This window comes from Echeneis naucrates, chromosome 4 (assembly GCF_900963305.1).
Source record: "Echeneis naucrates chromosome 4, fEcheNa1.1, whole genome shotgun sequence".
NCBI classification, from domain to species: Eukaryota; Metazoa; Chordata; class Actinopteri; order Carangiformes; family Echeneidae; genus Echeneis; species Echeneis naucrates.
In genome coordinates, this window is record NC_042514.1 from 2,087,501 (window position 1) to 2,106,051 (window position 18,551).

General features: G+C 41.4%; 1 protein-coding gene across 1 annotated transcript in view; it reads right to left on the reverse strand.

The window, feature by feature from the left end:
- Positions 1–16,892, reverse strand: part of rnf13 (ring finger protein 13) — a 37,028-nt gene extending 20,136 nt beyond the window's left edge. Inside the window, exons 1-4 of the mRNA XM_029499774.1 lie at positions 16,716–16,892; positions 14,202–14,394; positions 13,933–14,013; positions 5,133–5,255 (exon numbers count right to left, since the gene is read on the reverse strand). Of these exons, the coding sequence (XP_029355634.1) occupies positions 5,133–5,255; positions 13,933–14,013; positions 14,202–14,315 (318 nt within the window). The 5' untranslated portion in view covers positions 14,316–14,394; positions 16,716–16,892. The remainder of the gene's footprint in view (positions 1–5,132; positions 5,256–13,932; positions 14,014–14,201; positions 14,395–16,715) is intronic.
- Positions 16,893–18,551: the final 1,659 nt, after the last annotated feature.

Below are 18,551 nucleotides of genomic sequence, written 5' to 3' on the forward strand. Positions count from 1 at the left end.
TTGCGGCTGGTCAGCAGGAGGTCACAGCTTCCTGCCGGGAGAAAAGACATTCACAGCTACATTGGACGTTCGGTCTGCGTTGGACCAATTTTGGACTTTCTCATCACGTGACCTTGATCTCAGTTGGGAGAAATTTTAGAGCAGCCACTGCTGGATAATTGATCACTGTATCATCCTTTTCTACAACCATTACCTTCCATCTGCTTCACAGGTTGACGTTAAAGATATATAAAATATCCAGATAACTAATTTATTGAGGCATCATCCCAGTGCCTGAATAAATTTGATTCAGTTCGTCTTTTAGTCCTTTCAGGAGGTATTTAATTACACTGGTGCAGGTGTTCCTATTATTTTACCAGTTACATCGAGTGAATACGCTGAACAGACACTTCTCTCCTCTGGTTGAATCAAAGCCTCTTAAAAACCACCATCACAGATTTACTGCAGGATTGCATCAGTCTTAGCTAAGTGCATCTATATCTCAAAAACTGGATTAGATTTATTTCCTTTTTCTTACCAGCCAGTTAAACTCAGCCCGTGAATCCTTCCTAATAATCCCTCCGAAGAAACATCAGGAAAGTTGATTTAATTTGATGGGCACAGTGAAGGGGAAGGACAGAAAACTGAAAACAATGACAGATTGGGGGCAGCAGAGAGTTTGATAGTTTGAAAAACTGCAGAAAAAAGTAGAAGAGAAAACAATGTGGTTACACAGAGCTGAGTGTATCCGATCACATGTTACATAACCAGGACATCATGTCTCAGCATATAAGGACCGGAGTTAGTGGGGGGACAAACAGGCCGCGAGGAGAGCAGGGAGGCACATGGAGAGTGTTATGAGAGGGAGAGGGGAGGAAAAGGGTATTGGGTTTCCTGTCCGCCCTCATGCCCCTCCCAAAAAGGTCAGAAAGGTCAACAATGAGGACCCAGCCCCCCTCACAGACATCACCACCTCAAAGAATCCTTATGGACAGGAAATGCAAACCCCTTCTCTCTCTGGAGAATTTTTTTCTAAAATGGATGGAACGGACGGAGGAATGATTTCCCGTCTCTCTCTCTCACACATTCTTACACACACAAACACACACACACACACACACACAGCGAGTGTGTCTATTAACACCCCTTCACTTGATCTCCTTCAGCCCTGCCCATCTTCGTCACTCTCCCTCCATGTTCGACCTCCCGCCAGTCATGTTTCATTGCAACACACACACACACTCAGCAGGAGGAGGTGCTGACACTTTGCAGACGGTTAAGTGGGTGAGTGTCCATTTTATTGCCCATTACAGCCACGGACCCATTAAAATCCTTCACTACTGTTCACTTGATGCTAACGGCTAAACACCCCAGAGGAGGCTGAGTGGAGACAACAATACAAAAAAACAGTAGGCACACACACACAGACACACACCATCTTAATTTTAACACGGTCATAAAGCAACCACGAGTTTATGGCAAAGGAAATGGCTCATTGGTGTTTGGACTTTTAATTTCATCTAAATACACATATGTGGAAAACTACGCTGCCGCCACAAAATATAATTTCCATTTTCAAGTTTACATTATCATTTTAATAAAGTCCTTTACAGGCTTCCATACACACACACAGGCGCCTTGTCTCATTCAAGACAGAATCTATTATTCCTTTGTTTCTCTGCAGCCTCTGGAGGGAACCGGGCCCAGGCAAGAGACAGGGTGTGTGTGTGTGTGTGTGTGGGACTCAAGGTAGATGGCCAAATGCCAGCAACCAGCTGAGTGTATGGACGGCAGAAAGGAAAAGGATTAAAATAAAAGGAGTGTAGACACAAACAGAGGGAGAGGAAATGGTGGCGAGAGAGAGACAGCTGTAAACATTCGTCCTGATGTCTGTAGATAGGAACAATCATTAGGACAGATGTAGAGGAGCCTGAGGGGAGTCAAAAATCAAGGAGAGGGCATGAAGGGAGAGCTTGTGGAGAGAGAGGGGCGGGGTAGATTAGAAAGGAGATAATGTTAAAACACATTCCCCAACACACAAATACACACATTCCCAGCCCTAGCAAGTTTTCAACTGGCTGGTTGTTTACCTCATCTGTGTTAGTGCTGTTTAGAAGTATAAATATATTCAGTCAACATCAGTCCTAACTGAACAAAACCATTTTTGGAGGAGAAGGTGGATTGGTACAGTTTTCACACAGTAGCAGAGGAGGAGGGACATTTTCCCATAGACTTCAACATAATCTATCTCCTTTTTTCGACCCCCTGATTGTTGGATAGAATGCAGGTTTACGGCTCTTCAGCTTTGCCCTCCCTTTAGCGTGCCGGTGCCTTATGTCCATTTTTATGGGCAGTCTGTTTACACACATCACATGTCCGGGGTGAGATGATCAGATCTCACAGGAATTTGTTAACACACACACAAAAAGTCTGCTGTTAAGAAAAGCTGATGCCTCACATCATCTGACCTTCCAGTGACCTTCCCCTCACAGGAGCAGATGGTGTGAGGAGATACCATGTTTACATGTTCAAAAGCTGACACACAAACACGACAAGACGGGAGGACAAATATCATCAACCCCCCCCATGGCATCAAGGAAACATCATCTTCATTTCACTTTTCAGAGCCACATTAAGGCTTTTCCATTTACTCATACTCAGTTCAACCTCAGCTAATTATCATCAGTCACTACGAAAGACTCGCTTCAATAAGGAATAGTAGCTCATAAAACAAAGAAAAAAATAAAATACACTTTGAATTTTCTAGATAGACACTCTTTAACCCAGAACAACCAAAGCAAAGTCCAACACAGAAAGTTCCTCTCATGTGTTTGGGTCGTTATAGAGCTGATCTGAAGTTTCTATTCTTTGGAGCAGTAATGATGAAAAATCAGCTCCAAATATCTGATTGTCTTTATTCTGTCAACACAATAAACTCAGAAACATACAAGACTGATCCAGAGTCTCTGATTGGCTGTGACATCACCCACCGGAGCCAATAGGAGTGGCCGATGTAGAGACGTGACTCTGGACGTCACTATCAAAGATGGAGGATGAGAATGGATAAACACACAGAAGGAGTCAGAGAGTCAGACTGATCCAGATCTGAACCAACTTCGTTCATCAGTTTATCACTGAAGTCAGTTTCACATGAGGAGAAAAAAAAGTAATAGAACAAGTAATAATGATCTAAAGATAAACAGATTTTTTAAAGTGAATACAAGTCTGTGTGATCAAGAGGGCCAGGAGCTGGGAAACATCAGCACACAACAGATCTTAGTTTAACCAGGAGGAACCAAATCTGTGATTATATTTTTCAAGATCAACTTTATATCTTTTATTTGGTAGGAAATTAAAAAAAAAAAAAAAAAAAAATTCCTATTTTCCGTTTTTAAATGAACAAGAGAACAACTGATGACAGATTATAGCCACAATGTAACATGGAAAATCAAGGTCAAAACCAACCCCCTGAATTAAGTTAAATGGTAAACCTGACACAGATCGGAGCAAATAGTGTGTGTCTGTATGTGTGAGTGTGTTGTGCATTGTCTGGCTGCCACACAGCTATGTGGAGTCTGGTTACACTCCAGCAAAGGGAACACCTCGCTGCTCCGTCTGTCAACATGTGTGTGATGCAGTAAGACCTTATAAGGCTGTGCAGCTGCTGCGGAGCTACAATGGAGGTTAAAAAAACAAGAAAAACAAAAAAAGAAAAGACACATTTGACTGACAAAAAAAGTAGAAAGACAGGAAACGTAAGAGCGAATGAATGGGAGGCTACAGAGGGTAAAGGTGAGTGCGAGAAAAGCAGGAGGGTGAGAGAGAGGGATGGAAAGAGGCCGAGAGAAAGAAGACGCCAAAAGGCTGCATGCTTTCCCTCTTTCACCCCATTACTCATCCGTCCTAATCCTCCCTCACTACCTCACTCCTATTCCTGCCTCAGTTCAAGTATGAAGCCATGAGGGCAGATTTAAAATGGAAAGGTGTTTTGCTTTTCTTCAAAAATCAAATCATAAAAGTGAAAAATGGGGGAAGAACAAATATTCCTCCTGAATCGGCAGAAGCATCAAATTTATCACCTGCCCAGAGAAAGGAATGGAGAAGTTGTACTAAATCACTTCACTGGAAATAACTCTTCTGAAAAGGAGTTTAAAACACTTTACCCAAAGTCTAACGATATAACATAAACACAAACATTTTTGACGTGAGGCAATTTTCACTCCTAAATTTAAATAAGTGGATTTCATGACAAATTTTTGCCACTGTTGGTGACTTTAGTGCCGTTTTAAGGCGGCACGGTGGCTAACATCAGCGCCTCAAGAGGAAACAAACCGTTTTGGGTTTGATTCCTGCGCTGCAGGTTTGGGTGAATTGGTGACTGTAAAATTGTTTGTCTCTTTGTACGTCGGCCAACTGATGAGGCGGTGACAGATGGATGGCCCTTTGTGACTCTAACAGAGATATATTCCTGATAATGGATGGTTAGATGCAGCCTTGGTTAGCTTTGACTGGGTGGCTTGGTGGAACAGCGGGCGGCGCTGTCTGGGTTCAAACCCCAGCCCTGTGACAGACTGTGACCTGTGTGGGGTGTTACCCCGATAACAGATAAGCGGTGCAGATAAAACATGGAAGGAGAAGCAGTTTTCTGACTTTCTTTCCCAGACTCAGGCTCACAATAACTCCTGCTGTCTGTTGTCCTCAGACGTGGATCCGCACTAAACACTGATCATCTCTCTCTCCTTTCAGCATCTCACACTCACCTCACTGCAGGAACTATAAAGCAGGAAATTGTGTTTAGGGAAATGGGCTCTTCCTGTTTTTGTGGCCCTGCAGGCTGATCTCAGGGCTCGGAGACACCACCTACTGACACAAATACAGCGTGTGGTGGAGCACATGTCAGCGCACTCGACCTCGCTCACGCTTCTGTTCTGGATCTGGTCTTTATGAATTCAGAGCTGCTGGAATAAATCGCGTTTTCACCTAATTCCAGGTGTTGCTGCACATTCAGTTTCCAAACACACAAGCCAGCCCCGGAGGCCTCAGCGAAACATGAGTCTGCCATTGAGGCCATTGAGTTTCTATCGTAACTACAACTTCAGGGGTTGTCATGCAACACACACACACACACACACCACTCAGTGCAAACATTGTACCTTGATGTCAAAGTTGCAGTCGAATCGCTTGATGAGGACGATGAAGGCCCCCGTCAAGTTGTCCCGTGGAGGGGGCTCGATGGGCTCACACGCATTTTCCGGCCGTGCACCAATCAGGAAGCCCTGTGGGGATGACAGCAATGGACGCTTAGGTGACTTATATGCAAGTTTAAGCAAATACTGAGAGCTGAACAGGCACCAAGGAGACCTGAACCTTTAGACTCTGACCACGGCGAGACATTTCCTGGAGGAACTCTACGTGAAAACAGAAAATGTCCGAATGAAGTGAACCGCACATTAAACAATCTTCACCCTCCGTGTCACGTGACTGAGCTCAGCACTGAGACCAGTTCATTACATTTTTATCATTTCTCCTGAGCCCAGCAGCTGCTCATGGTAACTACCTAAACTTCAGGTGGAAAAGTATTTCAACTCCTGACAAAGTCTGGACCTGGTACCAGACGGCTGTATGGGATCCTCCGACCAGCCTGCGTGACTTTAATGAACATTTATTTTACTCATTTCTGTGTCACAATCTAAAACACAAGCGGGAAGAGGTTTTGCTCAAGTGCATGGCTTTAAAGTGACATTTATGGTCATCATCTCTTTCACACATTTTCATTTCTTAGGTGGATTTAATCCTCTTTATTTATTTCAAAACGACATGAAATATAAAACATACACTTCCATACCTGAATCCTGCAAAACAGACACGTAAAGAATAAACAAGAGAAGAAGTCAGAATGAGGCAGAGATATTTTTATTATATATATGTATCCTGGAATCTGTCCAGACTGTCATGGGGACATTTGAATTTACTTTCCACATCTTTTCTAGTGTTTCTTTCAGCCCTTGGTACTCCTCCAGCTGCTCATTTTCTATGTTTTCGGATGTTGCTGCTACATCCATCACTGGCGCCTTCTTCTATGTTCCTCATCAATCTTCAGCTGCTTGTGAATGTCGGATCGCTGAGCTACTAGTTGTTGTCCTTGTCGGTCGAGATGATGGGTCTTGTTGTATCTACAGGTCTCACAACCTTTGTATGTAACCCCTCTCCCTTATTTTCCACTCCTTTCCATCCTTTTTCCAGCAGTCCACTTCACATCAGGTCGCCCAGAGTGATGGGTACTGTCACATTTGTGTGACTCACTAACTCACTAATCAAAGTCATAGATAACTCTGAAATCCTTTACTTCTCAGCAAACCACATATTCAACAAAAGCCTATTTCAGCAAAAATTTTGTTTCCATCTTGTGCTGATATTAGCTGGATGGATACCAAAGGAGAGGCACGTTGGTGTTTATATTAAATTGTAGGAAAGTTACTGGCTGAAACTTTCAGCATTATTAAATTCACATCACAAATGCGGCTCCCTCCAAAAAATAATCACATTATTTTGTCAGATCTTAGAGGCCTTAACTGGACTAGACGCAACACAGTTAGATCCCAGGACCTGGTCTTGACTCTGTGACCCAGAATCCAACTTTGTTCAACCTTCCTGCTGTTCGCAGATGAACAACATCCGTCACAACTGCAGATAAAGAAATAAATAGATGTTCTGCTGCAGCCCCAGATGTAACCAGCAGATTAAACATTACTATAACATGACAATGCATAGTGAATACACAACTTTCCACAGGAAGGAGGCAAACAAATGATGCACATGTGTCTGTAGTGTGTGTTATAATAATATCGGCCCTCTCTCCCGCAGACCAATTTTCAATTACTTTTGAAATAACTGATGAGAGCGACGCAGTGAGAGACAGTGTGATAAAGGTAAGGAGAACAAAAGAGGAAACAGTAAAAGACAACAAAAATATGGAGGGAATTTGATGGTCACCAAAATACTGTCAATACTGACAGAAAGACTAAGACGGAAAGGTGAAGAGAGAGACAGAGCAGAAAAACGGACGATAGATGATGAAAGGAAAACACATCAGAAACAAAAAGGGAGGATCCTGACGAGATCTACATCTCTGATCCTCCGCTGCGCTTATGCAAGTGTAACTAACACCACTGGTTGTGTGTGTGTGTGTGTGTGTGTGTGTGTCTCAGAGGCAGAGTGGTAGACAGGAAGTGAAGACTGCTGTGGGATTATGGGACTCTGCACTTTCAGTTCTCTCTCTCTCTCCCTCTCTCTCTTAAAGTCAACGCTTTAAGAGAGGAAAAAAATTCAGCCTCCATATCAAGATGAGTTTGCACTTCTCTCTCTCTCTCTCTCTCACACACACACACACACACACACACACACACACACACACACGCACGCACGCACGCACAGACGGACGCACGCACGCACGCACATCCTGTTTCAGTCTTCTCCAAATGTGTCTTGTCCAAAACAGCCGCATTTGGGAGAAGACCACGGTGACACATATTTACTGACACATCTGCAGGACGGTGGAACAATTGATCCGACTGTTGTTGTTGTAGTAGTTGTTGAATCTGGCGCATTAAAAGGTTCAACGCAGGAGATCAGAGAGATCTGTGAAATCTCACATCAGGGCGGAGAACCATGCGAGGAATCACCCGCTGCCCTCGCCACCACCATCACCTCTGGGCGCCTCCTCCAGCGCAGCCCTGCCTTGCTGCTAAATGACATCACTGTGCCACTGCCTCACATTCCTCCTCTCTAGATTTGAAAGCAGCAACAGGAGCGCCCTCTTTCGTTGGTTTAAGGGAGAGAGACAGGGAAAAAAAAAAAAAAAAAAAACACCTGCCAGCACTGCAGAATGCTGCGATAATCGCCGGGTGGAAAACAGGAAATAACTGGGCAAGGAGGGAGGATCCTGAAAACGTAGAGTGGAGGGAGGTACCACCTTAAAGCTCATAACACATCCATCCCCTGTTCCAGCAGACTTCAAACCACAGCTGCAGCGGACATGGAACCTTTTTTTTTTTGGGAAATATTAATAATTATGCTTCCATCATCCTGCAGCATCGCTGCTACTATGATTTTGAGTTGACTCGGTGCCATGATGTATTCAGGCACTAATGCAAGCTCAGAGTACGGCATGTTCCTAAAAAGAAAGCTTTATTCCAGATACATCACCCCAAAAAGACCTAACGAGAATCAAAACACCCCACAGAAACACAACAATCAGAATGTTAAGACATCTCATGTAAACCATGTCAGCCCAAATCCAACTTCAGCTGACGAGACAAAGTCTTGGATATAAAGGGTGAATAAGAAAATAAACTTCCACGTACACTCTTGGTTCATTTTATATTCTGTTTTAAATTTTAATGTAATTGAATTTATGCTCCAGCCGATGTAGCATTAGCACACAAGGAATGATGCAAAGAACAGTCATTTTCAATAAGGAGAGATTTGAAAATGGAAGAAAATAAGTTAATAATATCAAACATGGCGTGACGGGAGATTTCAAATAAACACACAGGGAGTTTTTAGCTGACTGGCAACAGCCAAATTACAATTTGTTAAGTTAACAAGCAGTGGAAAAAATGTACGCTATACAAAAGAGACAATAGACAGAAATATAGAACGTAACATCACAAAGCAATGGGAAGTAAATCTGAGTAACTAACAGGTTAAGATAAGTGAAGAAAACTTCACTTACACATGGTGTTATAAAAAAGAGAAACTGCAAACTGATGTGCTCTGATAACAACTAAATTCACCGTATAACGACGAGCTGCTGAAGCTGTCGTCTCAGAGAGAGAAGTGAGAGAGAATCTGTGAAAAATCTGAACTCAAATAATTCAAGTGTCAAATATATTTTTCCCACTAACTAAAAAAAAGAAGAAGAAATATCACAGAAAAGTTTAGATGGATAAAAACAGCGGTTTTAATAACTCCCTCTAACACTTCTGTGACTTCACCTAAACCACTTCAAAACCCTCAACCTCACCACAACAGTAAACACACAAAGCTGCAGAGCACGTTTTCAACAAACACACTGATTTTAATAATGTGCTTAATTTCTGCTGTCTGCACTTTTTGTCATGGCAGTTCTATAATCACTATATCTACGTACACTGAACCTTAACCTTCTTTCACGGGCCGATCCTATTATTGCGCTGAGCCTGAGCAGCAATGCTCGGGGAAATGGGACAGCTGAAAAATATGTGGGATTGTTTCTGGGTCAAATTTGACACTGGCTGAGAAAAGGAGGGTGGAGAAAGCTAGCAAGAAATGAACAAAACTCTTCTCTTCTTCTTTTTCTCACTGTAAACTGACAGTTAAACATCCAGATAATGACAGGAATCATCACGATGCGCTAAAAACTGCTATAACCTCTAATTTCCTGTAAACTGATGCAAGGAAAATGACTAATTCAGGTTTATTATGGTTCTTCTTGATGAAGCTGGAAATAAACCTCCACATTTTCCTTTCAGTGTTTCATGTTGACTCTGCAGATGAATGTTGAATGTTGCAGCACACTTTCGATCTGAAGCGAAAGAGAGGCGTTTCTTCAAGTGCCTTCAGGGGTTGTTGCATTTAAAAATTCGTAACCAAAGAAAGCGAAAGAGCGACAACCTAAAATCTCACATTGGCTGCGTGGCTTAATTATTTTGTCATTGTAGTTCATGCAGTTGAAATTGGAATTAAAATGTCTTTGTACGTAGAAAGCAAAGATGGTTCCTGAGAGAGAGTCGTTTCAGACCCTCATGTGTTGTGATGGCCTATCTTTAATTCTCATCATCTATACGTTATACCTGCCCCTCCTCCTCCCGTGCAAGTTCATGAGACTGACCGCCATCCTGACCAAGGAGCCAGTCAACACAAATGGAAAGAAAACTATGGACTCTCAGGCATCACCAAAGGAAACTGATGTTGGTTCTGAGAAAACAAAAAAAGGCTTAATAGACAATTTCCACATCAGAGAATACCACTTCCTCATGGGCAGAGCGTCAGTATTGGGCAATACTCAACAAACCATGTGAGAGCGTTTCCTGCCAACTCATTGTGTCCCAACAGATAAAAAGAATCCAAACCCCCTCCACCGAATTCTCTCTCAAGTTTAACGAGAGCCAGAAGAAAAAACTGCATAGGCCTCTGTGCAAACTAATAAAACAAAGCAATAAGAAGTTTGTCCTGCTGTGCATGAAATGATCAAGATAGTCGGATGTATTTTTGAGCGATATTAACTGTGGTGACAATGTTAAATCAAACTTTATAAAGAGAAAGAGACAGTTATATTTACTTTTTTTTTTTTTTTTTAGCAAGTGCTGATACTTCTGAGACTCTATAACTGGTCAAAGTCGTCCCCTCAAAACTGCAAGAACCAAACCACTAAAACTTTCCAAAGGAATCTTGAGTGTCTCTTCTCAGACTGCGTGCTGATCCTATAATTGTGGCAGTGAAATTGGGTACAGAAATGGAATAGAAACCACAAACCTGCAGGCTAAGTGGCAAGCTGAGGAATTTCATGAGAAAAGGGACGTTATTTGAAGTTAGGCAGCAATTGTTAGCTTGTGCCATATATAAATACTGATTCACAATATTAAACCTCGTCCAGTCTAGATCTCTGTTCCACATCACAGCTCTCTTTAAATTCTTACCTAGTGTTTGATTAGGGAAAACAAAACCACCATAAATGAAAGATTAACACAAATACATCACAGGAAAAAAAAGGGCCACCCTTAAACATCTGTCAATCACACCGTAGCAATGCCCGCTAATTCACACCCTGCATTACGGCAGGGTGTGAATTAGCAATCAGTCGTCGCCCCGTGATGGCCATTAAATAAAATGCAGGTTTGGTTCAGCATCAGCTCTACTTTTCATCAAGTCAACATCAACTTACAATTTACTGTCCTTGGTCAAGGAACAGTTTTCCTCAATCTCCAAAATAAAACTGCTGGTTTGTTCTAAATTAAACTGTAAGTGTTTCACAGTGCGGGTGGACACAGGCTCGCAGCGGCCTCTCACTTTGGGCCAACTGTAAACAAGCCTGGTTGTGTAAGTGGAAACAGGGCAGGCTCTGTTTGAAGCCCTGCTCCCTGGGGGGAATACTCCGGAGACAAACAGCCTTGTGCTGCCTTGTGATGCCAGAGGATTCTCCAGGCATCATGCATCTGGAGCGCTGCAGAGATACAGCATCTGAAGTGAGTTTATCTCCAAAAAAGACAAAAGCGTGCAAATTTTAAAGATGCACTACGGCATTTGCCTTGTAGCGTGCATGCAATGTGGTGGCTTTTTGGTAAAGTGTGCTTCCACAGCCTGTCAAAAAAAAGCTGTTAAAGTGTGTGAGAAAGGAAGGATATGGTGGGAAAGAAAAAGAGGAAGGGGATTTTAGTCTCAAGAAATCTTAACAGCATCAGACAAAGAGCAGGTATAACACTACACGCCTGCAGAGTATAAATGGCCTGCGTTTGTTTTTAAACTCTTTTATGACTCTGGGATGGTGACCGTTATCCTGACACCCCCAAAAATGTTATAACAAGACTAACAAACAAGGAAAATCTTCAGTTTGTCTGAAGATCTTTTCTTCTGCAGCCTTAATGTGCGATCAGGTTGACAGCTGTCATCTGTGATGGCTCCCTGCCAAAGTCACTCAGACAGATCCAGCCCTCGGCGGTGAACGGGTGGGTAACTTTAGGATGGACGGATTGAATTTTGCCCTCAGGGACTAGGGCAGCATGTCTGTACAGTGTTCAGACTCTCTGTCCCAACTAGACACCAGTGGGACAAACAGGCACAGACATTAGCTGTGAATTAAAAACAAAGACACTAAGCCTTTTCTCAGCTTTCATAACAGAATCTTACATAAAACCAATTGCCTCACACACACTAAGCTGTTTGGCTGGCCTGAGGTGAGACATCCATACTAAGACATGAGCGTAAACAGTTTAAAGACATATATACTCATTATTTCATCTCAGCACAGTCATTAAAAATGTGAACAACCAAGTCCAAGATATAACTCAACACGTAAGTGTTTTCATTTTGGCATCGCTGTTATGGCTCCATGAATTCCTGTTTTTCCAGTAAGCTCCTTGTAGAGAACGTGTTCCTGACCTGACTCTCAGCTCGGTTCTGTTTTGGTTAGTGACCTCTGCTTTCATTTATGTCTGCTGAAGTCTCGATCTGGTAATTCAGATTTGGGCTAAATGAACTCCCTGATGGCGTAACAGCCTTTCACTGTTCACTGTGCTGACATATTTACATAATGTCAGGAAACCTGAAGCTAACAACTGTGATCACAGGCCTAGACCCGGACTCTCGTGGTTTTCTGTCTAACAGCAAACTGTTAAAACTCATCAGCAATACGTTTACTGAGCTAATAAATCAGGGAGAAGGAGGGACATTTTCATATAGACTTCAATGCAAACTGACTTCTCTTTTCAACCAGTGGAGCCGCCCCCAAAAAGCTCTTCAAATTTACACAGGTTCTCAGGCCTGTGGTCACAGTCCAGAGCAGCCGTCATACAATCCTCCCTGCCGACCTTCACAGATATTAATGGTGGGGACAAAATAATACGAACACCTGGACACCACCTTCTTCTTCTTCTCGTTATCTAAAACCTCATTTAACATCGAAATACTGAAGAAAAGGCCTGAAGGAATGATAATAATTAGAATAATTAGAATCAGTGTCAGTCCTGAAGAAACCACATTGCTCGACTCAAACTGTTACTCGCAGCATTGTGTCTTTATTGTGCAACAACACCGTGAGAGACGGATGGGAAAAGTGGGTGTGTTTATATAAAAAAAAAAAAAAAAAAAAAAGTATTTGAATCAACCTTTAGTCTACCGGGCACCCCGACTCTCTTACTGATTAAGACACAGGTACAGACAGAAGTGACCTGCTGCAATGACCTTTGCCAAATAAATGAATAAGGCCATTAAATGAATTATCATTATTATTAGTGGTAACTAATTAAATCCAGCTGGCAAAGTGAGGCTGTGTCTTGATAGATTATTTTCATGATAGAAATCATTTGAAAAGAAGCTGTGTTCCCTACTGTTGTGACAGACACACTCAGTGTGGTCACCCTAAACGTGATATCAGACTTGTGAGACAGACACTGACAATAACCTCAGAGCTCTAATTCCTAAAAACGTACAATGGGGTCAGAGCTTGTGACGACGCCAGAATTAGCCTGTTGGTCTGTAATAATGCTGCTAAACATAGAATCTCTGAATGTAGATAAATGAGTAATCATCAATGACCAAATATATTCTCTTTAACCTGTGCTGAACTTTACCACCAGCTTGCATCTGTGTGCCAAAAGCCTTTGTACAACAACAACAACAGCAGCAGCAGCCGGGCTCCTGACTGTGGGTCACGCCACAATGACCAGCTTAGATCGCAGACGTGAATCATCCCCTCGATTTGTGAGCTTTGCAGAGCTACCAGTATGTGAGTCGCCATGTCTGTGTGATGACATATTACTGAACTTTGATGATGCAGCATCAAAGTCAGAGTTAAATTTGTCCACTCTCTGCCGGGGTTAGGGCTCTGAGCAGGTGAGTGTCCGGTTCGATTTCCAACAAGAGTCATTGCCTTCTCTCTGTTCCATTTCCTGTCTCTATGCCTTCCTTTCAAAAGAGCAGATGCATTGAATGGCCAGAAAAACTAGAACGTATGCTTTTCATCTGAATGCTTGATCTTTTCATCGGAGCAACACTCTTAAGCCTGTACTCTCCCATACCCTCTGCTTTCTGTTTTTATCTTATGTTTTCATGGTTGAATATTAACTACAATGGAGCTATTCAGCGCAAATGTGCCAAAAAAGCAAACAAATGAGAAGTAGAAAATACATAGAGACCATAAAAAAACCTTGTAATGATTCTAAAGTTCAGCCCATTACTTTGACTTTCTGGACTCACCTTCAGTCCATCACTGGGGAGACGATAACCAAACCGTGCAGGCATGTCATCAAAGTTGTCTGTTTTGTTGTCAAATGAATACTGAAAAGATAAAAATTGTGCTTAAATACTTCTGTGTGGAAACATAAATGATCATCATCACACTAATCACATTAATGCCATGATATAATTTTGTGGTTTTGACCCCAAAGGATCATAAAGGCTACCAGAGAGAAACTTGGCATACTCATATAAACAACATTTAGTTGCCGGTTGTGTGAATTACTCACAGCAGCGATGTCGGCCTCCACCGGCAGAAGGTTGAGGAAGGCGAAGAGCTGAACGGTGAAGATGGTGTAAATCTGCGTGGCCGATAGCATCAGCATTCCCAAAGAGAGCAGCATCTTGGCATCACGTTACAGCTCACTCATAAACACACGCAATGGCCTGCAGTGGAATGTGGGTCACCCGTTGTTATCACACCTAAAAAAAAAAAAAAAAAAACCCCAACAACAACAACAGATGTTTGTGTCTCTGAGTCACTCATTGGCAAAAATGTTTTACATAAAAAAAAAAAAAAAACTAAAATCCGTATATATAGATTTTTTTCATGTTTTAATGTGGGTGGTCGAGTGGTTAGTGTGCATGCAACGTTATCGCAGCATCCTGGGTTAGATTCTGACCAACACTGCATGTCATTCTCTGTTCTCTCTTCCTGCCTCTTGTCCACCTCTCTGCTTCTTTCTATCATCGGCATAAAACACCAAAAAAATAACACTTTAAACAAAAAAAGGTTTTGCGGTGTAAAATTGCAAATATAAGAGGAATGTGAATGTCATCAATACTCTCTGTGGAGTTCATTCAAAAATATTATAATAAATAGCAGTGACTCACACCAGTTCCTGCTCAAAGGGTTCTTAACTCTTCGCAAGAACAGATGGAATCAACCAATCACATTGCTTTAACTTACTGTATGCTGATATACAGCGTTTGTCCTTGAAGCATACTGGCACACTAAATAAACACTGAGCTGGCTGGATCCTACAGACTGAACAACAGTTACTACTAATTGTCCTACAAGGAGATTTCAAGTGCACCATCTTGTCATGTACTTTCTATGTTTCTCAGTCGGCCATCAGAGATCATGTGAGCTGCAATCGTGGGCATTGCAGCTTAAGATCACTAAGTTGAAGGCAGCATGTGATCAGGTCATCAGGCTCGCCAAGCCTCAGAACCATCAAGTCTGCTGTAAAATGGACTAGCAGTATTTAAAAACTATTTGGTTTTTGTGTATCTTGGAAGCCAAAAGAGGAATTTGGTCATTAGAGGACTCCCCATGATTGCCAGTGTCTCTCTAACAGAAAATCGAAAGTGTTGGGTAAAGGCAGTATTTTTATTTTACTGCAATGTGACTATTTGTGGAACTTATACAAGTGGAAATTACCTATTGTTCTGTGGCAGTGAAGGCAGGAACAGATGGGAACACAATTAAAAAGAAAAACCTGCCTCAACTGTTACTGCAACTCAAAAGTACGATCAGACATTTTCAAACATGTTTATTATGTTTATAAGGAACGATGTGATCCTTTCGTCGTCGTACTTCAGGCTCAGACAATATGATTATATATAAATCTATAAAATGGCAGGGAGGCTCAATTATTTCACTTCTGTACTTCTCATGCTGCTGTGACCATTTCCCTCAAAAAAGGTCCAAGTACGGCATGTGGTTCTGTGAGGGCATGGCCTCATTTCCTCCACTAGATCACATTAACACAATAGAACTTTTTATTTGAAAAAAATAAAAAAATAAAAAAACAATTCAGCCATGTAATTGGCGAAAGTTAGTATATAAAATGAACGGATATGTATTATTTCACAACTGATACTCTTGATAAAAAAATAATCTAATAAGTAATAAAGTAGCAACACAACTAACAATGACTTTTCAATATTAATTCAGCTGCTGGTAAATATTAATTGTTCGACCAAAGAAACATAATGAAAAGTGATCTAATGGGGATATAATAATTATCAAAATATTATAGCGCACAAAGCAACAGCCCAAGACTCAAAGTATTCAGTTTTCTAAAGCAGTAAATCCTTCCATTTAAGACAGTGAAACCAGGATATGTGATTTTTTTAACTGGATAAACAGAATATCTCAGTCATTGGTAGTTATATGTTATATAGAGTTCCCCAATGAAAACAGACCTGCTCAGTGATTTATGATAATAAAACAGAGTCAATATAACAGCAGGCTGATCCATGTGAGCTATAGATTTGAACAAAAAAATACACACAACTCAAAAACACATCCTTAAAATTATAATTACATCACATTACACAAGCTCTAAATAAAACTGACAGAAAATGAGCGTTATTATTGACAAGTGAAAAAGAGTAAAGGGGAAGTGAATGCAGCATCTGTTGACTAAAAATCAAGTGACATTAATCACATTCAGGGGAAAGATGCCATGAGGTGATAATAAGATCCATGAATAGACATTTCAGCGTGACTGCAGGATGAGACAGAGAAATAAAGCACATTGTGCTAACAGCCAAACTTTAAACACCTCAGAGATGAGCTGGGCAACAAGCTGGGCTGTTTTATTTTACACCACAGTCGGTGATGATTGCTGTCAGCTCACTGTCAGCTAAATTAAACATGTGGAATATATTTTTTACACATAAAACATCAGTGGTTGTGGGGCGGAACATCTTAAAAGGTGAGCAGCTAGCAAATGAAAACAGACCGTCCTGTAGCCCAGTTAGCACGATGCTAACGCAGGTAGCTGGCCGTTTACCTTTATTTCCGCCAGGAGGTTGGTGCTGTCCGTGATCGCGGCGGCTGGGGGGAACATGGCTCTCCTTCTCTGCCCGTCAGGTAAAGGAAACTTCACGACGGCGGAGATTTTGAGCGGACATCATGCCGTTGGAGCGGCGGTTGGCGCTTTGGACGGCAGCAGTTTAATCCGCTAGCATCTTCCTTCATGTGAGAGCGTAAACTTCCGCCGCCCCCGCCTCCTGGTCCGACCTCGGCTTCTGATTGGGCCAGATAGGCGTCAATCATTCTCTCCCGGAAGTGGCTCCGGACGTAAACAGATCCACGTGATGAAACACAAACTGCCTTTTTACGGTCACATGAACTGAACAAATCGGATTTACAGGCTCGTTACAGACGTATTATGGGATTAACCGCTGAGTGGAATATCTAAGAAGTAAAATAAAATGAAATATAAACTTTACATGAGGAAAAACTAGCAGCTGTTTTTCCATTCTTGTCTCCTTCCTCCCGTAAGAAGTGATGTGAGCGGATGACGCTTGTAAATCTCTAGCACCCTCTATAGCTCACATACTAAACAGCGGACTCACGTAAAAAAACAAAATTAAAATTCGGGGCAAAGTTTTGCTGTAAGGTGTATCTCAGGTAAATGATTACATAGAAAAAAAACTAGGCCATGAAGTTTTACAGTGATTTTTAACTTGTTGATTCTTTTTCCAAAGTAAAACTAGGTTCAACTTTATCAACACTAAAAAATTATTGGGTTCTAAATTAAAATTTCATCGTCATGTTACAGAGCTCCTTCCTCATCCGCTCCACAGAAATAAACACCTGTCAATGCATAGATAAAAGCATCAGAATCACACAAAAATGAAAAAGTGACTTGCCATTAAACTGTTTAAAAACCAGACTAAAATTTAAAGTTTCACTCGAAGAAGGGGAGTGTGTGCCAGCAATAATTCTATATTTGCATGTCAATTGTTTTGCACAAATAACAGAAATCGTGACCACTTGCAGTTCTAACTCTGAGCCAAGACTGAACACAAAAAACTTTAAAAGGTCAAATGCAAATTAGCAGTCCCTTGTACAACTTTAAAGAAAGAACCATAAAAGTCTATCAAAGAGAGTTTTGAATAAGTGTAACATTCCTTCACACAGTGTGAAAGCGGTGGGTTGTTTCACAATAAAAAGTACAACGTAGACGTGACGCATGGCGTTGCTGTGGTTTGCTACTCAGGTCCAAGAACTGAGAGACTTTGATAGACCTGCTACATGGAGAAATATCAGAACAGAATCAAGCATTAAAAAAAATATATATCTAAAATTTGATGTACAAGGTACATTCTGTAATGCTGCGTAGTAAAAATTGCACCTGAACTTTGGAACTATCAGTTCAAGGCACGTTGGGCAAGGTCTAAGTGTTGGTGTAAAAACAGGCAGTTCAGGTGCACAGATAATATGAGACCATATAAAACAGGGTTGAGGTTTAATAACTGTAACTGTAAAATTTGATCACACCTACAAGTGCTAAAGTGGATTTGATTACTTCCTCTGAGCCCTTTTAGTTTTTCTGCCTGGATGAGTCCTTTTGAGTCTTGCTGTGATCGAGAATTTTTACTGAGATCACCTCGACTATTTAGTTCACCCTTTGTTTTTGTTTTGTTAGTATTTATTATTACTCATGTATTTAAATTTTTCGAAGGCTTTTATGCTCTATGGGGGGACAAAAATGTAAAAATGTAAAAATGTATTATTCATTTACACACCCCATGTCACCAAGGTAAAAATAAAATCACATCACTTCATCAGCTTCAGAATGATTAATATTTCAGACATACAATGGTTTGAAGAAGATTTG